At 50.4% G+C, this 25454-nt stretch overlaps 1 protein-coding gene across 1 annotated transcript; it reads right to left on the bottom strand.

Annotated features, from left to right (window-relative positions):
* Window positions 1-2994: 2994 nt before the first annotated feature.
* LOC118882976 (proline and arginine rich end leucine rich repeat protein) lies at window positions 2995-17338 on the bottom strand. Its single transcript, XM_036829418.1, has 3 exons — window positions 17186-17338; window positions 8209-9194; window positions 2995-5683 (listed from the first exon to the last, which is right to left on the bottom strand). Exons 2-3 carry the CDS (start codon window positions 9176-9178, stop codon window positions 5508-5510), a joined length of 1146 nt encoding a protein of 381 aa, XP_036685313.1. The 5' UTR covers window positions 9179-9194; window positions 17186-17338; the 3' UTR covers window positions 2995-5507.
* Window positions 17339-25454: the final 8116 nt, after the last annotated feature.

The following is a 25454-nucleotide window of genomic DNA, read 5'->3' as shown; positions in this document are numbered from 1 at the left end:
GGGCAGGTGGTTCCCACCTCCTGAGGGTAGATCAACCCCTCAGATTCTGTACTCTCCAAGAAGAAAAGGCAGCAGTGGGGGTATGTGGAGGGATAGAGCTTGGCTTTCCAGCTTTTTTCTCCAGCCAGAGAGTGATAAGGCTTTGGTTTCATAGATAGAATCCAAAGATTAAAAGAGGCTCAGCTGAGGTACTCCGACCAGCACCACTACCCACCACCTGGACCTCTAATCCAGGACCATAACTGAACAAAGATCACCACAGGGAGAGAGATTCAAAGAGAAGGTGAATGGGGGATGGAGCAGGATTTGATAGCCAGCTTCAAGCTCTCTGACGATGATGGGGAGGAAGACATAGGAAATTCTCCCAATCTATAAGATTGGGCCCTAGAAAAAAACTTCCTGATCATAAACACCAGGAGGCATTGTGTGGGGTCCTCAGGGGGCTGAGGAGAATCCCCCCCACTCCATGGTCCCCTAACAAAGGTGTATGTGTCAGGAGAGACTCTCCTTTCCCTGGTGCCTTAGGTTGCTGCAGGGCAAGTCCTTGCTGAAGGCACGGGTAAGGGGCTAAGACATCGTCCCCAGGAGTCTGCCAGCCTGCATACGTGTTTGTCCAGGTTCTTAGGTGACGCCCCTTCTCCCTACTTCCTCCCACTAACCAGAGACCGAATCCCAGCTGCATGGTTCTCCTTGGGATCGTTTAATCCAAAACTTTCATAGTGCATGTGGGGAAACCGAGGCCCAGCAAGGTGAGGTGACTTGCCCAAGGTCACACAGAGCCAGGGCCAGGTCCTAGATTTCCTGATTCTCAGGCCAGAGAGTTCTCCTTTATTCATATGACCCTCCCCTTCTTTGCCTCACCCCTGAGGTCCTGAGGCCATGTGTCTCCGTGCCCTCAGAAGAGATGGCCTTGGCAGAACTCATCTCTGCCCTGGCACAACAGGTGAAGGGGCAGAGCTAACAGCCTGGCTCCAGGGGCAGTGCTCCTGGGCACCAGCTGGTGTGGAGAGGGCTTCCCCAGCCCAAGAACCTTGTCACCAGAGCAACACTTGTTCCTGTGCCCCAGACAGCCCCCGACGTGTGCAGAGACACGCAGGGCTCTGCTGGTGGAGGGAGGGAGCCCCTGGAGCCAGGAAGGTGCCCAGGAAACAGAATGCATATGTGGCGGGCTGTCCTCCTCTACTTTCTCTCTACAGCCTAGGCTCCGCAGCCAGAAACCCGCGCCCCCGCCCCGCGCCCCAGTCAGCCTGGGCGTCACCCCTCCCCACCCCACACCATTTATTCCCTGCGAAGAATGCAGATGTGACGGTTCATTCATTCCCCCCTGCAGTCTGCTCCCACTCTCCTTCCCCGCTTTCTCGGTGACGCACACCCGCCAGCCCTCCTGCTCTCTGGGCTCTATCGCTGTGGCCCCTACAATCGGTATTCTCCCACGCACTCGGCCAGCTTGGCCAGATTTGTGGTCACGCCACGCATGCGCTGGCTCCACCCCCCACGCCCCCGCCCCCGGCCCCCAGTGGAGCAGCTTCTGGTTTAGGCTGCACGTCTTAGACCCTCTTCCAGCTTCTGCTCTCGGTTTCACAAATACACCGGCACACACTCTGGTTACCATGGATTTCAGGGAGGGTCCATGGGATGTGTGCGTGTGTGTGACCTACGTGGGAACCGTCTAACGAGATCATGCTGTTGCTCCAGGCAGCTCAGCTCCCAGAGAGCCCGCAAAAGGTGGCGGGAGGTGCAGGAGCTGGTCTAATCCGAATCTCATTAGGAGAAGCAGGAGGCATGATGATGGAACGGAGGTGGCAGGCCCTGGGGACAGAAGTCTGGCCAGCTGACCCTGTTGCTTCCCTGTTCGTGGGCAGAGAGAGAGGCAGGGGTGGAAGTTTCAGGAACCCTCCTGCTTTTTGGACAGCAAGGGTATATTCCCTGCTGAGGGCTTGTAGCTACATAACTCCATGACTGGAACTCATTTCTCTTCCTCTCTCAGGCACACACACACACACACACCTCATACAGGGTAGACTCCATGTCTCCCAATCTTTTTCTCATGCTGCTTCCCTTCTTTCCTGTTTATGTGCTTTTTCCTCCTTCTCCCACCTGGCAAAATCTGATTCAAACCTTAAGATCCAGCTCAAATGATAGGAGCCATTCTGGTTTCTCCCAGGCAGAAGTAGAGGCCCTCTCCACTATGCTTTCTGTACCCAACATTATTGCAAACACTTAAGACATGCAATTACTAATTCATGGATTTTTTTCCTGTATGAATTCCTCAGTGGCATGGGGTATATATTACTTATCCTTGAATTCTTAGCTGGGAACCTTGCACATGGTTGATATATGCTGAAAACTTGCTGAATTGAACTGAAGCAGGAATTTAGTGGGCAGGGTGGGAGGGGTGGGACAGCATCTGGCAGTTTTCATTCGAAAGAAGATGGTGTAGTCCGGGAGGATCACAGGGTTGGTTCTGGAACAAACCTTCCACCTGAAGAGAGATTCCAGGGTACCCTGTTTTTGCCCTTCTGTGAACATCTGCATAGCATGTAGACCATTCCAGATGATGTGGCTGGCCCTTTGCTCACTGCCCTTGATACACCTCTGCCACTGTTTTGTGTATCTTACACTACCTGTCCTCAACTAGTCTGTTATCTTTTCCTGGTCAGGAGTGGTGTCTGTTTTCTGTCTTTCAGTACAGAGCATTTGGGAGACCTCAACAATTTGGTATCTGCGGGTTAAAAAGAACTTGGAGATTTGGGCTTCAAATGTAGCTGTCAAATTTCTTGTCTGACTTTAGGGATTATTTTTGTAACAATTGTGAGTTTGGGGGAAATTCACCAGAAAAACTTTTGGAATAATTTTCCTAGAGCTTCTTAAGGATAGGATCCTTTCTCCACCAGTCTTCTCAGAGCAAGAAAGGTGGGAGGCAGGGGGAGAGGGGTGGCAAAGTGACTTTAAGGTACTATTCTCATCTGTTTACATTGTCAATTTCAAGCAGGATATTTTTCATATCACTTTATTTTCTCTGCTGTGAAGCGTGCTGGAATGTCAAAGTTGTTGCACAAAGTTAATATGGTCTTCAAGAAAGAATAGATATATGTACAGAGTACACATACATACACACCTACTTACACACCTGTATGTGCATATGTCAGCAGCACTGAGAGAATTAACTTGTATATGGAGGAGGGGGCTTCCTTAAGCCCGAGGGAAAACAGCACATTGTATGTGGGAGGGTGGTGCTGTAAAGCCAATTTAATTTCCTCTGGTTTACAGATACAGGGAGCAATGGAGGAAGCAGAAATATTCTAGATGTGGCAATAGGATGATGGTGATTTTGTTTCTGCTGAAACAAAACACTTCAGGTTGGCAGGAGCTGGGGAATGACCCCTCCTCCCCGGGGAGCCCCAGGAGCTATGCTCCCCTGAGGGCCTCATCAGAGGGGCTGAGGGCGCAAGGTGGGAATAAGGTGCAGAAGGGGCTTATCCAGGCCATCACCAGGTTGCTTACAGCCACAATGATATCTTGACTCTAAGCAGGAGCCTTGGAGAAACCAGCTGCAGCCTCGAAGAAACCAGCTGCAGCCTCGAGGAATGAAGCAGTTGTATGTGAGCATGGGGGAAGGAGGCTGTAATGAAATGGGCCCATTTTCTGTAAATTAGCAAAAGGGAAAAATAAGAGTATAATGGGAATTTCTTGAAGTAAGGGACCTAGTTTAATCCAATTTCTTAAACATCGCTGTAACTTTTTTCAACCTAACTTGGGAGTGGGCACTGTATCCTGCTCATTTCTACGACATATGCCCCCACCCCCACCAACATACACTCAGAGGCTGTAGAGGGGCAGCATCCCCTAGAGGGAGTTAAGGGGAAGACGAGGTTGAGTCAGCCCTGTGGAACCCAGGCTTCCCTTAGAGGCCTGTCACACTGCTCACCTGGGCCAGACAGGGTGGGGTGGGAACTCTGGGGGAAGGACAGTCCATACAGGGAATAAATTATTGCAAGGGAAAGGGATAATATTTAGGACTTGTCCTGCATTAGAACATGGTCTAAAGGATGGAGCTGCATACAGGAACATGAGCGCCAGAGGGTCCTTGGAGGGGTATCTTATCCACCTCCTTGGTGTACCACATGAAAGCTGAGAGCAGAGGGGACCCATAAGGTAAGAGAGCAGATCGGAACAAACTGTATCCTCAACTGGTTTCCTGAAGGTTCCCACTTGTGTTCACTCATGATGGGAATCCGATCCCCCACCTTGGGGCCTCTGTACCTTTGTGCCCTTTAGACCCCAGAGGAGAGAGAGACCATGCACATCGCCCATGGCTCTCCAAGTTGGAACCTGAGGCCAACTCCTTGATCTTGGAAAATCACACCAGAGAGATGAGCAGGAACGTGGGAGCCAGCTGTGGCAAGCACCAGCCACCAGGTGTCACTGCTGTGTCTGTCTTAGAAGGGGAGGCCAATCTGCGCAAGTGGAAGAGGCTTCTGGGAGATTTCCAGGTGCTCCACCCCTTCTTGAGCAGTTTCTCAGGAACTGCTTCCCGGGAGTGGAAAGAATTGGGCCATCCTCACTGATAGAGAACAGATGGCGGGGCGGGGTTGGTGGCTGTGTACACTCCACTGTGGGCGCTGTGTTCCCCAGGGCATCAGGCCCCTTATCCAGAGTGGCCAAGGGGGCAGCAGGATCCATCTGCACCCACACGGGCCCATCCTGGGTCTCTGACTCCCACCCCTCTCCCACCAGCTGATTCCTAGTTTTTTGAGCCATTCTTCTCCTGGATTGTTCCTCCCTGCTCTTACTCTTGGAACAGAGAGGACCAGCCAGGAGGCTGTGTTCTGAGAAGGAGGGCCCCATCTCATCCCTATGAAGAGACAGCTGGATGCAGGCCCTTGTGTGAATCTCTGACCCTCTGCCCTCCCTCAGCCATTCCCTTGCACTTCCTTTCCAGAGAACACGGGCTGGCACAGAGCTGGTGCGCTGTCTAGTGCCAGTGAATGGGGTGGTGGAGTAGCAGTTTTGGAAGATGGGATCCTCAGCCAGGGAGACACGGGTTTCTTAGCCTCTTTGGGCCAGAGCTGCCCACCATGGAGGAGTTTCCACCAGGACTTCCCAAACCTCACCTCTAGGCTGCCCCTGACCATCTTCTGCTTGCTTTGGCCAGGACAAGATCCAGATGTCGGTTCATAGCCCAGACTTACCCAGGAGTGATGAGGGGGGGAGGAGAGAGAAGAGAATATGAAGTCTTTAGACACACCTCTGTGCTTCTGGGTCCAGAAGTTTGGATGTGCAGTGGATGTCTTTGAGCTGGGTGGACCAAATCAAGCCTTTGGAAGTCTTGCTCTAGAAGCTGCAGGGGCTGCAGAGTATGTGGCTTGTCCTTGCATCAGGAGGGTGGGATAAGAAAGGCAAAGCTGAGAGCAAGAAAAGGAGACAGAGAAAACAAATGGTGGGCACAGGCACCTGGGCCACTGTATTCAAGTGTGGCCAGAGGAGCTCCAGGGGCAGGGTAAGGCCTAGATGACCACAGATTGCAGCAGGCGGAAGCACATCATGAGGTCCAGTGGGATGGGCGGCTTCAGGTAGTTTCCATCCAGCCGCAGGTAGCGGAGGTGTGGCACATTCTCCAGATCCGAGGAGAAGTCGTGGAAGGCAACTAGATTGTTGGGGCAAATCTGGGTCCCATTGATTTCTATGGAGAAAAAGGGGAGAAGTCAGCAGGAGAGATGGGCAGGGGGTCAGGCCTGACGGGGCTGGAGGCAAAGACAAAGAGGAAGAAGAGGGTAGACAGGGACAAGGACTCTAGAGTTTTCCTCTCTGGAACTGGCTGACCAGTTCTTGGGAACGTGTGACCATGAATGAGTCGACCCTAACCTCCAGGCTCCATTTACCCATTTGTGAAACAAATTAAGTTGGAATTGATCAACAATTGTTATGGAAAATTTACTCAGAAGAGTCATAGAGGAAGTAAACTTTCAGCTGAACCTTCAAAGATAGGATTACAGCAGGTAGAGACCTGGGGATGGTGTTCTGATGCTGTGACCTATTTGAATGATATTGTGGAGGCCAAAAAGCTCATGACAGAGTTTGGGACCAGTAAATAGTACAATGTGATATACTAGGAAGACTAAACTGGAGAGGTAAGTTGTGGCCACCAGTTATGGTAGGCTTTCAAATATTTCACTAAGGATGGGGTCTTTGATTTCCAGTCTGAGGAATGGCACTGAGCAGGACTGTTGCTATGAGGCGGATGGTGGGATATATGAACCATAGTGTCCTGGAGTGTTAAACCTGGAAGGGTCCTATGATCAGGTTTATACTATAGAAAGATGAATCTGGCTACAGTGTGGAGAAACAATAGGGGGAAGCAAGATCTGAAGCCAGCAGGTGGATGGATTACTCTGGAGGTTTTCCTGTGAACAGGATGTGAGGCATGATGATGAGCAGGAGATGGTTACATTAGCTGAAATAGGGATGACAGGAAGAGGAAAGGGGGCCTGGGAAGGGCATGGGGCCCTAGGACACGATGAATCTGTTGATTCTGAAGTTGATTACCGATTCTGGGGAAAGTAAGCTGGAAAGGTAAGTTATGGCCAAATTGTGGTAGGCTTTCAAATGGAAAATGAGCTTCCATTTTCTCCTTCACCTCTTATTAGATGACATGAGGTATGTCATCTTCTAAATGGAGCTTTTTATTCTCCCTAAGCCTTGCTTGTTTTATCTTCTGTGGGTTGTTGTTGTGGTTGCTCTTCATCTCCTTCTTCCTCTTCCTCGTCTTCCCTCTCTCCCCTTTCTTCTCTCTTCAACATTGGAGTAGCAGAAGGAGCCCTGACATAGATGGATTTTCTTCCTATGACCTTTGTGACTTTGGACTTTACCACCCTGATGCTTAGTCCTCAAATCTGAAATGGTGAGAGTGGGTGTGATCTTTCTGTCTTCAACCTCAGAAGGCTGGATAATATACTCCCCTACCCACCCCACCCCTGCAGCCTGTTCTTCCACAATGTGGTAGAAACTTGTCAGCCATGTATTAATCAAGGTATCCTTTCTGTCTAGATTTGTGGCCTATCCAGCCTCCTGGGGGTAATGTGTTCCATTAGTTTGCTACCTGCAGGGTAAAATTAGACAGTAGTTTTCCCTTTTCCTGAATTTGTTTCTTACAAGATTTTAAGAAGCCTTCCCCTACCTTTGTGTAATTATCTCAGATGAGTGAATAAGCCTGTTCTCCCACCTGCTTGTTTCACTATTATAGAAATTCAAAAATCCTCCTCTCATCCTTTGGCTTGAAAACTAAGGATTACTAATATTATTTTAGGAGTGCTTCTCTTTCCTCGTGGTGTCCTTTATCTGCGCAGCTGCTGTGTTCCTTGTGTGAGTGTAGCCTGATTTTGTCCACGGACCAGATAATATTCTCTCTTTTGTTTTCAAACTATTCTGCTGTTGCTCTACTCAGACCTGACATTTTTGATTGAAGTAAAACTGTGACTTCGAGCCTCTTTTCTGGCCTGCGATTTTTTTATCCCAATCCCGGGACCCTGTAAATGTAGCTCAGGCAAATTCTGCCTTAAGTGTACTATCTTATATGACTAAATCTTCCAGCCTTCCAGATAGATTCAGAAAGCACCTGCATACGGACATGTTCTTCTGGCTGCACATTTTTACCGGTTGTATACTCTGAGTATATAGTTGCCTCTCTGTGTATGCTTTTTACAGACTCCTTAAAACCTAGGCTTAGGCTTGGGAAGAAGCCTCTTTCCTCACAGCTGCCAGTTTCTGCAGTGGACGGGCCCAGGACATTTCAGAGTCAACATTTAAATGTCACCATTCTGCTTTTAGGAGAATGTCCAGGGCTATATTCCATGTCTACCTTACCTATAGATCTGGAGGGCAAAAGAGCTGGGGCTGATGGGAAGGGGTGGAGGGAGAAAAGCTATTACCCTCCAAGCATGGTATTCTCACTTTATCCATATTAAACTATTAAATCTTCATGTCAACTTTGTGCCATTCTCATTTTACAAATGAGGAAACTTCCCAGAGAGGTCAGATATCCTTTTAAGGTCACATAGATAGTAAGTGGAAAGACCAAGGTTTGAAGACCAGGGCCACACTGGGTGCTTTTTGCATCCACCCCGCCATGAGGCTCATGAGAAAGTGTTGAGGCAGAAGAGACTCCAGCTTCCCTCCCAGTGGCTGCACCCCAGCCCTGCCCCCACTCACTCTCGATGCTGTTGTTGTTGAGGTACAGGTGCTCCAGCTTGTTGTTGATGGCAGGCACGTTGCTGATCTTGTTGTGCGACAGGTGGAGCACGAGTAGGTTGGAGATGTTAAAGGAGTTCTTGGGGAGGCCCCTGTCTGAGAGCTTGTTGTAGTTGAGGCGAATGAAGGCCAGGTTGGGGAAGCCCTTGAAGTATCCACTGGGGATGGTCTCAATTTTGTTGCTGTCCAGGTAGAGCTGGTGAATGGCCACAGGGATCTTGGGTGGCATCTTTCTCAAGATGTTGTGGGCCAGGTTGAGCTGCATGAGGCTTTTAAGGCCCTGGAAGGTGTCGGGCTTGAAGACGCCGTCGCTTAGCCTGTTGTGTTGGAGATCCAGGAGCAGCAGTTTCTCCAGCTTGCTGAAGACGCCGGGTGGGATTCTGGAGATATGGTTCTGGCTTAGCCTCAGCTGCTCCAAGTTCTGGGGCAGAGCCGAGGGCACCTCTTCAAGGTGGTTCTTTTCCATGTAGAGGAACACCAGGCTGGGTAGTTTCTCTAGCACTTTCTGGTCCACCTTGCGAATTCGGTTGTTGTCCAGATTGATCCACCTCAGGCCCGTGGCATTCTTGAAGGACTCCACTGGGAGCTCAGTTATGAAGTTGTTCTGGAGATAGAGGTAATGGATGCGGGATGGGATGAGAGGGACCTTTCGAAGATTGCGGCTGTCACAGTAGAGGGCAGATGGGAAATCAGGGGGGCAATAGCACTCCCGGGGACAGTCAGGAAAGATAGATGGAGGGCCTGGTGGGAGGGGAGGAGGCAGGTCTGTAGGCTCCGATGGCTCATCGGGCTGAGGAAAGCTGGGTGTGGGCCTGAGTCTGGGTCTGGGCTGGGGCCTTGGTCTGGGTCTTGGTCGTCTTGTTGGCTGGCCTTGGGCCTCTGAGGCCAAGATGAGGAGAAGTGGGAGGAGCCAGCAGAGGGATGACCTCATGATCCAGGTGACGCCCCTGTGGGGAGGAATACAGGAAGTCATCAGCCTGCTGGGCCTCAGTCATGAGAGGACATGTCTTTGCAGCTAGAGTTGGTCAGGATGGGCTCCAGGGGCAGCTGTGGGAGGGACCTGTGGAAGCATCTCCTTGTTTGCCTGTATCCAGCAGGTGAGAAAGTAACAAGGGCTGGAGGGTCTGGATCCCTCTCCCAGAGGCCTAGCCGCTGAATGTGTTAAGCTTGCTCTGGAGAGTGTGAGCCATCTTGGCAGAAAGCACATTGGGCTGTGAATCAGGAGTCCCGGGGTTTCCTGGAGAAGACCCTTAACCTCTCTAGCCCACGGTCTCCCCATTTGCATCATGAGAAAATCATCCCTCCACTTATATTCCCCTTATAGGAGGGATGTTAGAATATGTGAGCCATAGAGTCCTGGGGTGTTACATCTGCCGGGTCCTTACGGATCCCATAACTCAGTGGTTTTCAAACTGTGCCCCCATTTCTGTGGAGTCCTCCTGAGAGAGGGAGACCAAGGGGATGGCCCTGGGGTACCCTCAACCCACCCCTGTGCCAACCTGAGCAGCTCTGTGTTTTTTTAATCTGTTATGTATATTGAGGTTTAGCCAAAGCATTCATTTGAAAAAAAAGTTGCATTGCTAAAAATGTTTTGAAATCCACCAATCAAGTCCAGACTTGACTATTTATAAAAATTGAGTACTGGAGGAAAGAAGTAGCTTGTGAAGGCCAGGAAGCTATGTAACAGCAGACCCAGGACAAAACCCCAGGTCTCCATGGGCTCACAGAGCTCTTGGGAAGGAAGTGCTGCAGATACCCTTGTGTCTGCCCCTGATCGCCCCTCACCCGCAGTGCTCAGCTCAGAGAATGCTGGTCTTTGCCAGCAGGATACACACGAAGAATTTCTCCCCAGATGTGGAGGCTCCTGGGGAAGTAAACAAGGAAGGAACTGAAAGCTATGGGGGATACAGGAAACTAGTGAATATAACAAAAAGGAAGCAGACTCATAGGTATATAGAACAAACTAGTGGTTACTAGTGGGGAGAGAGAGGCAGGAAGGGGCAATACAGGGGTAGGGGATTAAAAGCTATAAACTATTATGTATAAAATAAACTAGGATATATTGTACAACACGCAGAATATAGCCAATATTTTATAATAACTATAAATGGAGTATAACCTTTAAAAACTGTGCATCACTGTATTGTACACCTGTAACTTATATAATATTGTACATCAACTATACTTCAATTAAAAAAAAAGCTGTGGGGGTCATTTCTTCTGACCTGGTATTGCTGCTTTCCATATCCATTGGAGTTGGTGGGATTGAGGTGGGATATAAAGAAGAACTTCCTGCCTCAGAGACATAGTGGAATAGGTTGCTAAAGGATGTTTTCGGGTTGCCCTTCCCCTTGGTCCTGATGACACCTCAGACAGGGCCATGTAGTTTGAGTTGAATTAAGCTGGGGAAATTGCAGTAGACCCAAGTCTGCAGATGGAAATTGGCTTCTCCCATAGACTTGCTCCCCTGGCCTGGCTGGGTTACCTGTACTTTCCCCTCCCAGGGCCATCATCCCTGTGACAGCCCCTCTGGTCTCCCTCCAGGGTCTCTGTTTCCACGTTGCTTCCAATGGCCCTCCTTGCTGCTGCTTCACAGTTGTGGTGGTCTGTCCCTCTCCTTCCTGGGGTCTGGGGCACATTGGAGATGCAGGTTTCTTGGGGTGCCCTGTGAAAGAGTGGGCTGGAGTGTATCCCCAGCTGCATCTGGACCCTGTGAAGCCTCTGTTCCAGGCTTCCCCTCTCTTTCCTTGGAGCCCACATCTTTCCTTGTGTGACCCAGTGCCGGCTCCCTGCTGGCTTTGCTCAAAGGAAGACGATAGAAGCCCCTCACCAGCTACTTAGTCCTGAGTCCGATGCCTGGGAGGAATGCGACAAGAAACAGGAAAGAGGGCAGAGCTCACCCTGGAGGCGCAGAGGGCGTCTCCCCACACCTTTCACACTATGTGAAAGTGGACACCCAGCCTGCACACTCTCACACACACACCACTCCTCTCCCCGTACCACACACATAAGCAAACGCACGCTCCCCTGTCGTCTGTGTGCATGAGTGAGTCCTCATAGAGGATACTGAGTATGGGAAGGAAGGAGAGGAAGAAGGAAGGAAGACAGATGAGGAAGGAGGAAGGAGGAGACTGCCCTGCAGCTTCTGTTGCTTCTTCACCTCCCTCTAAGGTGGTCTCTTCCCAGGCAGACCTCTCCAAGGGGTCCCAGAGTACCATGTCCCGTGGGCCTCCCATCACAAAGGACCTTGCAGTTAGATTCTTGGCTTTATCTCCAGTTGAGTATGTAACAGTCTTGGGGATACACCAAAAGGACTGAGAAGAAAAGGCATTCATTGTAAAACTAAACTTGAGTCTTGTTGCCAGACCCCACACCACTTGTAACTGGTGAACCATGAATTAATACGTTACAAGTCCTGTAATTTTCTTGAAAATAGCACAACCATGTTGCACATAGATTTTAAACATGTGGTTAAAACATTAGTGTACTAAAATCAAACATTTTTAAGAGCCCCAATTTTTGTGACCTTGAATTTTTTTGCTTTGGCATTTTTTATTTCCTGATCTCCCAGAAGCCTGACAATAAGCAAGAGCTCTCTCGTGGTGTGAGAAGCCCTGCCCTGGGGAGGCTTCCCAGGCTGACTGGGCCCTCTTTCCCTTCATTGCCTTCGTCACCAAGAGCATCTACCTGGTGCTGGGCCCTGAGGGAAGCAAGTAAAGCTCGTCCAGAGTGGAAGCCTGCTCTGTGAGGCCCTGTGACTCAGGCAGCTGGCCCTCACTCAGGGGTGTTTCTTGGTGGCTCAGGGCCTGGGCAGCACTTGGCATCATTGTCAGGGGTGACAGGATCACAGGTTAGTCATAGGTTAATCACAGCTCCACCTGGCAGGCCTGCCTCCCACTCCTTCCCCACCTCCTATGCCAGATCTTTTGGGAACTTCTCTTATCTTCCCATGGGTCCTCTGACCCTTCTACACTCTAGACGTCTGGGGCTGGCCAAGCTCCTCTCAGAGCTGAGAGGCGGTTCCCAAGGAGAAGCTCCTGGGGCTGTTCTGTGGAGAAACTGGATCTGTTCAATTCCCCTTCTCTTAGCCCTGTGGCTGAACCATTCTGTGTGTGTGTGTGTGTGTGTGTGTGTGTGTGTGTGTGTTCGCATGCGCATGCACTTCCTTCTTTAGGAAATAGTGCTCATTTCTAAGGCTTTTCTCATCAGGCAGTGCCCCGTCCTGCTGGAGCCTGGGCAGCCCCCAGAGTCTAAGTCTCCAAACCAGAATCTGTGACAGACTGGAGGTCCTTGGACTCCAAGGGGAGCCATAGTCTTCCTCACAAAGCCCAGAGTCACACCTTCTTTTGCTCCTGTCTTCCAGAACCTTCTGTCCAGTCATAACAGTGCCTTAGGCTGGGTCGTAAGTGTGTGTGAGTTTTAAATTTCGTATGCCTTTGCAAGCACGCCTCCCAGCTTTCTGCTGGGCTGTGCTCACTGCTTGCTCTGTGAACGCATGTGGACCACCTATAACCACTGACCTCCTGCAGCCTGTTCACCAGCATCCGTTCTCAAAAAGCTGCTCGTTTGTGGGGGGAAAGCAATTGCTTTGACCGACCCAAAATTCACTCTCTCATTTAAGAACATTTTCTTTTTTCTTTTTAATAAATTTATTTATTTATCTTTTGGCTGCGTTGAGTCCTCATTGCTGCGCGCGGGCTTTCTTTAGTTGTGGTGAGCGGGGGCTGCTCTTTGGTGCGGTGCGCGGGCTTCTCATTGCGGTGGCTTCTCTTGTTGTGGAGCACGGGCTCTAGGCACGCGGGCTTCAGTAGTTGTGGTGCATGGGCTCAGTAGTTGTGGCTCGGAGGCTCTAGAGCGCAGGCTCAGTAGTTGTGGCTCACGGGTTTAGTTGCTCCGCGGCATGTGGGATCTTCCCGGACCAGGGCTCGAACCCGTGTCCCCTGCATTGGCAGGTGGATTCTTAACCACTGTGCCACCAGGGAAGCCCTAAGAACATTTTCTAAGAGAGTTTTAAATTCAAATTTCAGTTCCAAGTACTAGAGATTTGGGCTTGAATCCTGGCTCTGACCCTCTTCCTCAGGCCTCAGGCTCCTCAACTGTGTGAGGATCAAATGAGATCACACACATTGAGGTGTGTTGTAGAGCATAAAATCTCTACAGATGGCAGTGGTTTCGTTTATTCATTTATTTGTTTATAAAAGAGCATATTCTCTAGAGAGACTCTGACCTATTTTTTTTTTTTTTTTTTTTAGGCCGTGCTGTGTGGCATGCGGGATCTTAGTTCCCCAACCAGGGATCGAGCCCATGCCCTCTGCACTGGGAGCACAGAGTCTCAACCTCTGGACCACCAGGGAAGTCTGAGAGACTCTGATTTTTAAAGTGAGATAGCCCTGTCCCTGCTTAGCTCATAAATTCATTCATTTAAGGTTCAAACTCCCAGGACCCTTGCAATGTTTAGCCTCAGGATTGGGGGCGGGGGGGGGGGGCGGGGTTGAGGTCCACATGGGTTTGCCAAGTCATTAGGGCAAGTTTATGGGTATTGGCTTTGTATGGAGAGAATCTAGTATTGGGGCTGGGCTGGGAGTGAGGTTGGGTGTGTCTCCCCCTGTTAAAGAAGGATGACTCCACACTACTTCCTGGTGTTCTTCTTTCTTGTCAGATTTCCCATCTAGCTTGTCACCCCTGAGCCTCCATGGCTTAACACAGCCAGTGACCCTACCATGGAGGATGGGGCTGCCCCTGGACACACCCATGGACATTGGGATGACCCTCTTTCTTTGTTCCCTTCCTTCTGTCCTAAACTCAGACTTCTGAAAGCCATCCTGTTCCCTTTATCTCTTCCTGAAGCCCAGAAGAGAGTTGGAAGCTAGGTGAATCAGGTGGTCTCTGATCAGCTATTAGCAGAGGAGTGAGGCAGGCCCAGCCAGGCTGCCTGAGACTCTTCCAAGGCCTCCAAGCAGGGCTTGTGGGGTCCTGAGGTAAGGAAAAGGTTAACATGGAGGCATGATAAATTCAGCACATCACTGATGCACTGTCCGTTTCCTGGGGAGTGAAATCAGAGTAAGGGTGAGCCTGATTGGGGGCAGAGGCAGGGAGCGCATCACGGTGCATATTAGACAGGGGACGTGGGGTCACAACCCGTCTACCTCGACCTAGTGACGTGACCCTGTTCTTGCCTCAGTTTCCTTACCTGTAAAATGGAGATAACGAAATCTTCCCTATCCCTATCTTCCTCATCCAGTTGTTTTCAGAAGTAAGTGTGATAAGCAACTTTAAAATGTGCTGCAGATCAGAAAGTGCTAAAAATCAATATAACACTATTATGGAGAGACAATCTGTCTCCCCAGTGTCTACCACCAGGCAAAGTGTAAACACAATGTTTTTTTTGGCCTCAGGCCACTAGTCCAGAAGAGCAAGTTTTCCATTCCAAGGGCCTGAGGAAGAAACAAGGGTGAGAATGGCTCTAGTCCTCTGACAGCCTGTCACCTCACCATATCCTTCTCTCTGCCTCCATCCCCTAACATCTCCAAGCCCTGAAAAAAGCATACAAGAATCTGTCTGATGCACTGGGTGCTTGTAGATGTGGGTCTCAACCCTGCAACTCTTCAGCTGTTTAGCTGGGTACTCTTGAGAAATCTCTTACCTCTACTAAGCTTCAGTTTCCTCATCTGTAAAATGGGCATACTAACACCTTCTTATCAGATCATTTTGAAGGTTAAGTGAGGAAATGTGTGAAAAGTGAGTGCTCAGTGAATGTTAAGCTATTATTGACATTATTTCAAAGTGATGGGGTCTCTTTCCCTTCAGCTTGGCCAGAGGACAGCCCTGCCCTCCACCGAAAGGCTGATCCTTGCAGGTGGGCACATGGATTTTCCCCAGCTCTCCTACACAGAGAAATTTCCTCCTCTTTGGGGCCTGTGAGACCACACTTGGGTCTCAGAACCAACAAATTAGAGAGAACACAGATGCCCCCGGCCATTCAGGGAACGTTTACTCTGTCCCTCCAATTCAGTAACCCCCACCCCTAGCCTTTCTGAAGCAGATGAGGGGATGCTGACCAGGGACGGTGCACTCTCCTGTCCTCAGCAGGCTGTGGAGTCCCACTGTGACCCATGACTTCCCATCCCAACCTGTTGCACCTTTCTGCCCCTTCCAGCTTCTCCCACAGGCCCAATAAATAGGGCTGCCGCCCCCTCCCCCAGGAAGGCGAAGGGGGAGTGTTCAGCCCATCCTCTGTGTGAGCCCATCAGAACAGACAGCTGTTGGACAGGGGAGCGGGGGGGATCTAGAAGGGATGGAGAGGAGCCCCACGCATGCCCCTGGGGGCCCAGGGCAGGCAGGTTAGCAGGTAAGAGGAAACATAAACTCTTTGGAGCTATCTTGGGGGAACTTTCTTTCTGGAATGTTCCCCCACGACATACCTGTCAGTGCTTACAAGGAGAAGGGAGGGTGAAAGCTCACAGGAGGTCTTCCCTGTTCCCTCAGGTGCTTGCTTCTACTCCGCAAAAGAGGGTGGCCCACTTGGGACGCTCTGGAGCTCCTCCACCAGACGGTCCTGGTCCAGGAAGCCACACAGCCCTCCTGCGCAGCTAACTGCCAGAATCCTGGGCTCATCAATTCCACACAGGTCTCCTTCAGGCCCCTGGTTCAGGTTCTCAAGCCCTAGATGACCCTCAAGTCCTAAGACAACAATAGATTCCTGGGTCTTGATCCAGTGGGTCTGGAGCAAGGGGTCCAGACATCTATATTTTTAGTAAGCACCCTTCTCCCCCTCCCCTGCACTCAGAGGATTTGGAAGATCAACCATATTTGGAGACCCTGCTCTAGCCCATGCCCTGCGTGCTTTGGGACAGCACTCTGGGTCGTCGAAGAGGAATGAGTCGGGGAGATGGAGAGGGACCATCCTATTCGGAAACAGGCCCCATTCAGTTGGCCACTTCAGTTTTCCCCTCCCTGACTAATTAAGGAACTACTGTCTTTTTTCCTCTCCCACAGGGACCCCTTACCAATGTGGGATAATTTTGAAGTGGCTTTAAAGAGAAATCTTATCTAGCTGCCTGCAGAAAAAAAAAAGAAATGAATTGCCCCCAGAGCTGGGAATTAGTACCTCCAAAGTCAGAGCTACTGGGAAGACACCGTGCAGGTTGGAAACCTGCTTTTCTCTCTCCCGCTCAATTAAGTTCTAAAGAACGAAGAAATCCTTCCAGCTCCTGCTGTTGTTCAGCCCCTTCCTACTCCGCCTGGACTCAGGACACATGATTTCTTTTGGCTCTGCCATCTCAGTGGGGAAACACACTTTCTCTTTTCTCTTACAGCTGGGGAGGCGTGTGAGAGGGCAGGAGACAAGATGCAGTGTGTGTGCGTGTGCCTGTGTGTGTCCCTGCCAGTGTCTCATCCTTATGTGCTCTAGCCCTGCATGTCAAATGCAGAAGAGTGGAGGTGAATGGACAGGATGCCTTCATATTGTGTGTGTATTCGTGGGTGTGCATGTGGAGTGAGAGTGCAGCCTCTGTGTGACACGGGTGTGTGCCTGTGACAGTGTGTGACAAAACGTGAAAGGTGCAGAGAAATGGGTTCTAGAGTAGGGTTTCTATGGGAACTTGATCTGTAGAAATACTGTGTGCAGCATAACTCTGTGCTACAACGTCTGTACCAAGAAAGTTTAGCTTTTGCAACAAGCAAATACATGGGTACAGAATGATGCAGAGGAGGAAGAGGGTGGAGAAGAAATGAGGAAGACTAATTTGAGCTCCTTTGAAAGGAGAAAAATTTGGTGGAAGGAAGGAAAGAAGGATGGAAGGAAGGAAGGGAGGGAGGGAGGGAGGAAGGAAGGAAGGAAGGAGAGGATACAGACTAGATCAATAAACTAGCTTGGATGGAGCAGGAAGAAACCGGCTGGAGGCAGGAGCCTTCCTCCCCATCTCCAGACTGGACTTACCTGCACCACCTGCCTCTCCTCTCAGCTCTGGGTTTAGTCGGTAAGGCTCCCTCCGTTTCCCCCCGCCCTTTGGTGGAGCTGTGGCAACAGAGAGCCAGCTAGAAGTTCTGATCTCCCAGTGGTGTGTGCCTGCTTGTGTTTGCCTGGCTTTTCTTCCACCGGATCCTATTGGGGTGGGGAGGTTAGGTTGGGGGAGGGCCGGGCAAATTGTAAGGAGGGAGGGGAGGAGTGAGGAAGGGAGGGGAGGGAGGGAGGGGAGAAGGAAGGGAGGAGAGGAGAGAGGGAGGGAGCTTGGGAAAGGAGGAATGACAACAATAAAGTCTTTATTTAGCAGCCAAAACTCCCAAAGACTTCATCCACACACCATGCCCACTAACGGACCCGTTTTTAATAACATTTCCTTCTGCTGCTGCTGCTTCTGGGAGGGAGACTGTTTGACCCATGTTTGGAAAACAGGCCAAATTAACAGAGGAAAAGGAACGAAAAGCGCCAGACTCTTTCATTCCTTCTCCTAACAATTGCCTTGCTTCTAATGCCCCTCACTCCCCTGCTGTTACATTCCCAAATGTGAGGGGTGTGGGGATGTGTCCCTCTGAAAGTGACAATCCTTTCCCTGGGTCACCTTGTCTAGGAGGTTGCTAAGGGAATGGAGTCTTGCTGTGTGTGAGTTAGCACAAGAGACAGCCTTGTTTGGCTGCCAGGATGCTCTGAGGACCAGAGAGGGAAAAGTCTGGCCTGGGATCACACAGCAAGGGAGGCAGAATAAAGATTTTATGTAGACCTAAAGTGGTAAGGTCTGACAGTGGTTCAGGTGAACAACGTCAGTGTCTTCTTTCAGCTTCTCCATGTATATCACCTCAGGAGAGGTTGAAGGCTGTATCGTCATCACACAAAGTACATGAGGAAACCCAAATGTCCCCTGTCCATGTCATCCCAGAAGACCCATTCAAGTAAGACCATTACCTCTAACAATTCTCCTCAGTTAAAAAACTGCAACACACTTGTAGCTAAGTGTTAAGTAGCAGCCCATCAAAACTTCCTGCCACCTCAGCTGACTACTTAGAAAATTTGATGTTTACTTTTTCTATCATCAGGTCCCTGGAGAGCTGCTTCATTGGAAGCATTTTGCGATTCACTGGCTTCATATAGCCGGACCCTTAGCCTCCTCCATAAAGAGGTGTCTCCTCCAGAAAGAGCTTCCCTTCCTGGAGTCTCGGGGGCACCAATTGGTGTAGCTTCACCCCAAGGGAGGTATTTATCTCTTTTTGGTGCGTCAAGGACAATATGAGGTGAAGACTGGGAAAAGTGGTGGGAAGTCAAGATACTTGGGTTGCTGCTGCAGTTGCCCACTCCTAGGATAGAGCGAGGGGGCGGAATGCGGGGACAGAAAAGTGCAGGGAAGGCAAGGCAGTGGGGAGGTGGCTCTCCAATGTGGTGGATTACAGCTACATTTCCAGAGAGTCAGGACCTGCTCACACTTCCCACCCAGGTTGAAATCCCATCTCGGGGGCTCACTGCGTATTTGATCTGCACAGTAACTGCTGCTTGATTACAAGCAGTGAGTGCTTAACGCAGGAGAAGAAAGGGCACGATTGTCTATGATCCTTTCCACAGGGAGGCAGCTCAGGCTCCCCACCTCCCCACTGCCCTGTCTGGAGACTCTGCCAGGAAGGAGAGGTGTGGCCCTGAGCAGTTTGGGCTCACACTGCCCCGTGGTCATCAGGCCACAGGGGCTGGATCCTGGGTCCAGACCCTCACCCCTCACAAACTGAGGCTCACAGCCTCGGGTGGCTGGGGGGTCCGGGCAAATGCGGCAAGAGGGAGGAGCTGTGGGAGTCCTGTGGTAGCGCACCCACCTCAGCCAGACTGGGGGGTCTGGGTCGCCTGGGGTGAGTGGCTCCTGGTGGGTGAGGCAGCATTCCTGCCATCGCGGTATAACCCGCAGCACCCACCTGAGCTGGGCACAGCCCTGGGTGCTCAGTAGGGAGTCGGTTTCATCACATTTAAGAGGGTTGAACAAGGACATTCTCTGTCGATCTCTTTTTTAAAAATGTTATTATTGTAAAAATATGAAAAGCTAATACCTTCTCTTGATTCAAAATCCAAAAGGTACAAAAGATTGCACCAGGGAAAAGTCTTCTCCCCCTGCCTGTTTCCCCGTAACCCAGTTTCCTTCAGGACACAATCAGCATACCAGTTTCTTGCGTGCTACCAGATTTAACTTAATGCACATACAAGCAGTAGGTTCAAGCAACTATGCACTTTTATTTTTACTCAGTAGGATATCTTGATGATCACTCCATATTGGTGCAAAAGGCTCTCTCTCACTCTCTGCCCCATATCTGTCTGAGCAGCCCCTCCTGATGGACATTTGGGCTTGTTGCCACCTCCTGACCCATTTTTAAGGTAAGCAGTGCTGGGCTTGGAGTCTCACGAACTTGGGTCCAGTTCTGGCTCTGCCTCCTTTCCATGCTAACCAGGTGGCCTTGGGCTACTCATTTGCCCCTCCTGAGCCTCAGTTTTCCCATCTGTGTGTGGCAGGTATCAATTGCAGTCTACTGAATAAGTAGTTAAATTATTTTATAATTTAAACTTGCTTCTATAATTTAACTTAGTTTCTGAATCTGAGCACTCTTGTCACTGGGACAGTGGAAAACTCCACCTCAGTCCTGGGTGTCCCTCCCCTCGGGGTTGTCCAGCTGCTGAGGCAGTTAACGTTTCACCTCCAGCACTGCAGGACATGCCCTTCATCCTGGGGGGCCCCTCTGGCCTAGAAGCCCTCTGACACTTTCTAAGGCTGTGTACCGAGGCCAGAAACCTTCTGCAAAGCTGTCATTTCCTTTCTGGAGACATGCTGGCTCCTGGTACTCTGCCAGGGGCTCTGGTCCCCCAGACCCCACATTCTCCCCTGGTCTGGCCCCAACCAGGGACCATTTCTTCTCGGGGAAGAAGCTTCCTTATCCTCTTTACTTCTGGCCAAGACACTGCATGTATACTCAGAAACCCCCAAGGGCTCTGGTTGTCAACCAAAGGGAGGGGGAAAGACAGGGAGGGGAGAAATGAACCGTGTCTGCAGCCACTCAGGGAGTGCAGTTGTACTGGAGGACCCTGAAGTCCCTTCCTGCTCATTGTTCATGATCCTGTCTAGAGGCTGTCAATTTGTGGGCCAGCTGATCAGTCCTGCTACACCATCAGCTGGCATGACCAGACAACACTGGTCAGGGGGCTGTTCAGTCAGCATTGCTTCCAGAGTTCCTCAGGTCCTCGAGAAGCCAGGCTCAGGGGAGTGGTAATGGCATTTTGCCTTCCAAGGTGAGGTCCTCCAAGGTTCTGGGATGCCTCTTCCACCCTCCAATTACATCATCCTGGAACTCCAGTCTAACTTAATATTTAGGTTGTAAAAATTGCCTTTTGCAAGTCACAACACCTAGATCTAATATCCAAGTTCCAGATATAATTCTGATAAGTCACCGATGGCATCCTGCTCCATGCAATGGAATGTTGGGTAATGACACTGCCTTACATAGGCACAGTCACACTGCCTCCATGTGATGATGACACGTGGGCATATGTAGTTAATTATGCCCCATGTTGCAAAGTTCAGGAGGGCAGGAGCAACTCAGGCCAACCTGGGACCACCACACATGACCTTGGGCGTCCTCACATCCACATGTGCACCAAGCATCATCTTTAACCTGAATAAAAGTTATAGTAATAGCTAAAGCTCATTGAAGTTTACCATACCTCAAGCCTTCTTCTCAGCCCTCTACATGAACAACACTTCAATCCTAGTACAACTCCATGATGCGGTACTGCTGAAACACCCATTGGACAGGTGAGGGACGGAGGCACAGATAGTTCATGTGCCCAAGGTCACACGTCTAGTAATGGTAGAGATAAGATTGGAATCCAGGTTGTTCTGCTTCCAATGTTCTTGTTCATGTATATATCTATGCTGTTGCGATGAATAAAACGCAAGATCTTTAAAATGATCTAGAGATCATTTTAGAAATCCATGTAGTTGGTGTCCTTAGGTATTTTCTATTAATGCAAGTTTAACTATCATCACATTTTTTTTTTATGTTGAAAAGAAATCCTCACACTCAAAACTGTTGAGAACCACTGATCCAGGCCTCAGTTTCTCATCCCTAAAATACAGAGTTACTCTCAACTCCTCTCTTTCTCCCCCACCAACCGTATGGACTCCTCAAGTTCTGTCAGTTCTATTTCCTTAATGGCTTTGGCACCTTCCCCCCTCACCTGCCATGGTACTACACCACTACTGGGGCTCCTGAACGAGTGTCCCTGCCTCACCCCTCCCTCTGCCCTCCACCTTCCACCTGGATCTTCCTAAGGCGTGGATCTGACCAGGTCACCTTTCAGTGACTCCCTGTCCCCATAACCATGGTTCTTAGCCTATGGTGCAGGTCAGATTCACCAGAGAGCTCTTAAAAATGTCTGAGCCCACCCCCCGCCCCGCCCACTCCACCACTTAGAGATGCTGATTCAAATAGATGTGTTTTTTTTTTTTTTTTTTTTTGGCTGTGTTGGGTCTTCGTTTCTGTGCGAGGGCTTTCTCTAGTTGTGGCAAGCAGGGGCCACTCTCCATCGCGGTGCGCAGGCCTCTCACTATCGCAGCCTCTCTTGTTGCGGAGCACAGGCTCCAGACGTGCAGGCTCAGTAGTTGTGGCTCACGGGCCCAGTTGCTCCGGGCATGTGGGATCTTCCCAGACCAGGGATTGAACCTGTGTCCCCTGCATTGGCAGGCGGATTCTTAACCACTACGCCACCAGGGAAGCCCTAGATCTGTATTTTTAAAGGCTGCCACCGTGAGAGGATTGGGATCCACCACCTTTGGCTGAGCTCTGACTCCTCCTTACTTCTTCAGCCCCATTTCTCAAACTCTAGACCCTAACCATGTGACTGTCTCACAACAACCAGAATCCTCCAGGCTATTTCACATCTCCACATCTTTGTTCTCTGACCCTTCTGTCCGCCAGCTGTTGCATCCTCTAGGATGATCTCCTGACAGCACTTTCCTCTCCAACCCCATGGGTAGCCACAGGAACTCTGTCCATGTGTTCCAGCAGCCCCCTAGTGTGTGTCCAGCCCAGGACCTGTGCCACTTCCCTGCCCTCCTCTGTTCTCCTCTCTGCCTGCTTTACAAACTCCCCAGTGGCCTGTGTCAAATCTGATTCTTACTTGGAGCCCTGGGACCTGGCACAGTCCTGACACACAGTAGGTGTCAGTACCCTGCACCCTGGCCTCAGTGTAATCTGGCAGCCAGTCCAGAAGCACTAAAATACTTTCTCCTCCTTTGTGTTTGCCCAAGCCATTGCAAAATCCTCCTGTGTGTGTTTTTCTGCAGGCTTCTCAATTTCTAATCTATTTTCCATGACCCACAAGTGTGTTATTTCCCAAAACACAAACTTGATCATGCGATCCCCTTGCTTAAAATTCTATAGTGAGTCTCAGGTTTTTACAGAACAAAATTCAAATGCCTTAACATGACACGAGGCCCTGCAGTCTGACCTGGCTTTCCTGCCATTCTCATTTCCTTCTATAATTCCTACAGAACTTGAGAGCCAGATTCCTGAGGTCATGTATCCCAGGTTTTCATGTCTCTAAGCTTTTGCCCAATCTAGGTTCAGATGTCCTTCTTTCCTTATTCGTCATTTGGGGAACTCCTATTCACCCTGCAGGACCCAAATCAAATATTATCTCCTGTATGAAGCTCTCCCTGATTTCCACAGGCAGAGTGAGCTTGCTCTTGTCCGTGCTCCCCTGGGCCACAGCTCTCTTACTGCACTTACCGCACCGCGCAGTTACTGCTTGTACCTCCTATGTATGATCGGAGGGTCTCCAAGGCAGAAACCCAGCTCCTGGCAAAGGACCTGGCAGAGGACTAATAATGGTCAGAATAGCTAACATTTCCAAGAGTTTACTATGTGCCATGCATGTACTTTACAGTGCATTAGCTCATTTAATCCTCATAACAACCACAGGACTAGGTACTATTATTATTATCCCCATTTTACAGAGTATTATATAGTCTCTAAGTGTCAAAGTCAGGATTTGAACCCAGGCAGCCTGGCTCTAGGGTCCATGCTACACTATACTGATAATGCTTGCTGAGCGAATGGTAATCCACAGTGAGTTATGTGTGTTTGGGAGTGTGGGGGGCGGTGTTAGTTAATAAAACATGATATGACTCGACTCCTACCCACACTACTCCCGGTGTCAGGCTGCATTGGAACCCTGGTCTCCCGAGACCTGGTCTGTGGCTTTTACTGAGATAACAGAGCTGTTATCTCTTTTCCAGCAGCTGACACAATGCTCGCCCACTCCTCTCATTATCCCCATGAGCATCAGCCTCCTTTCTTTTTATTTTTCTTGTGTTCTGCTCTGCTTGCCCAGTCTGGAAAAATGACTGGTTGGCCTGAAGCTCAGGGAACGGTGCCCCATCCCCCTCTTGCCTCCTGGCCCCCCTCCGCCTACCTCCCGTGCACACCCCTGGCCTCACTCAGAGCCAGATCACAGGGCTCAGGGGCTGAGCCACGTGGCTGCCCACCCTTAGCTCCCTCCTGATTCCGGCCCCACCAGAGGGAAAGGATCCAGACAGAGGCAAAGACGGAAGCCAATGTTCTCAGCTCCAGTTTTCTCCTTTCTCAGCCTGCAGTGTTCAGAAGTGCTACTGTAGGATGTCACAGCACTGTGTGCATACGCTCCCACCCACTGCCTGAGGCTTCTGTTGCCTCCAGGGGTTCTCCCTCTGTAGGCTGAAGCAGAGGGAGAGAGAGAACGCCCTTTGGTAGCTGTCTGTGGGCCCCAGCTTGCTCCTCCAGAGTGGAGCCACTATCCTGCCCTGTAAATTGTGTCAAAGCACCCTTCCGGAAGGGAGGGCGGCCCACCCGAGCAGATCCCTGGAACCTCTCTGTTCCTACATTCACCCTGCCTTCTGTTCACACTTGCGTGCCTGTGGTTTGTTCTTGGATCTCCTTTGTCTTTTCTTCACATGGTGTGGTTCTGCCCCTGACAGAGGCTGCGTCTCCCCATCAGACTGGCATTGGCATTTCCCAAGAGCAGTGTGAGAAGGGATTCTCCCAGCTGATGGTGTGGGGAAGAGGAGCCATGATTGGCTTCATCCTTGTTCTCCCTCCCCAGTCAGTGCCCAGGGAGGGTAGCAGGGGAACTTAGGGCTTATTTGAAGTGTTCCATGGACTCTCAGTCTAAAATGGGCAATACACACGTAGACAGGACAATCGGGGCAACAAGACCCATAACGACTGTCTGAACCCAAAGATTCACAGTAAAGGATAAATACTTTTTATGGCTGTAGCTCATGAGACAGCATCATGGAAGAATCCCGAGCTTTGTTATGAAGTGTCCTTGCCAAGAGACACTGTGTTTCCTTTGTAGTGTTTACACTGGTCTTGGCGGCCATAGACAGAGGATTTAGCCAAGGGAGCTCTGGGCCGAGGGCTGCAATCTGGGAAGAAATTTACTGGGCACAAATGATGCCCCTTCGATCCAGTCACCTCTTGGCAGTGAGCTGACGGGGCTGCTCCAGCCAGGTCTTAGAAGACCACCGTAGATGCTCTTTCTTGGGAGGCACTCTGGGGGTGGCACTAGGGGCTGTGCAGCAAGACCCCAGAGACTCTGAACCGCGGCCTCTGGATGCCCCTCCCCCCATGTGGCCCTGGAAGCTGCCCCTCGCTGCTTTTGGAGACTGAAGACCTGCTGTCCCATCCCATAAGGCTGTTCTGAGGACAGAGCAGGGCATTCAGGCTGGAAACAGTGATGTTAATGGTGGAGCATCCCATCTTGGCCTACCCCAGGTGTGGGGAATTTTCAGGCCCAGTTGAGCCAAGCCACAGAATGAAGGCAAAAAGGCAAAACATGTTTTGGAAGGTGGCTGGCAGCCCCGAATGTCTGCTCCATGGGCCAGGGCTCAATGAGAGGCTCTGGCGTTAGCAAAGTGGTGTGGTGAGTTGGGAGGAGGCAGTCTGGGATAGTGGTGGCTCTGCTTTCACTAGATACCCCCAGAAATGAAGGCTTTCCACCCCACCTTGCCTTCATACCCCCAGTCTTCATTAGCCTAGCACTTTAAGCTTAAATGACCTTGTGAGGAAGTTCTTCCTTCAGTCTACCTTGCCTCTCTCATGCTGGAATTCAGGTTCCTTTTTTATATTCAGATCCTTATTGGAGGACAGAGAAGCCCCCTCCCGCCTTAAGCAGAACTTGGATTTGAAGAGAGCCTTGGGTTCTG

This window comes from Balaenoptera musculus, chromosome 1 (assembly GCF_009873245.2).
Source record: "Balaenoptera musculus isolate JJ_BM4_2016_0621 chromosome 1, mBalMus1.pri.v3, whole genome shotgun sequence".
Taxonomy (NCBI): domain Eukaryota; kingdom Metazoa; phylum Chordata; class Mammalia; order Artiodactyla; family Balaenopteridae; genus Balaenoptera; species Balaenoptera musculus.
The sequence above is the reverse complement of the archived record's forward strand: the minus strand, read 5'-3'. Positions and strand labels throughout refer to the sequence as shown.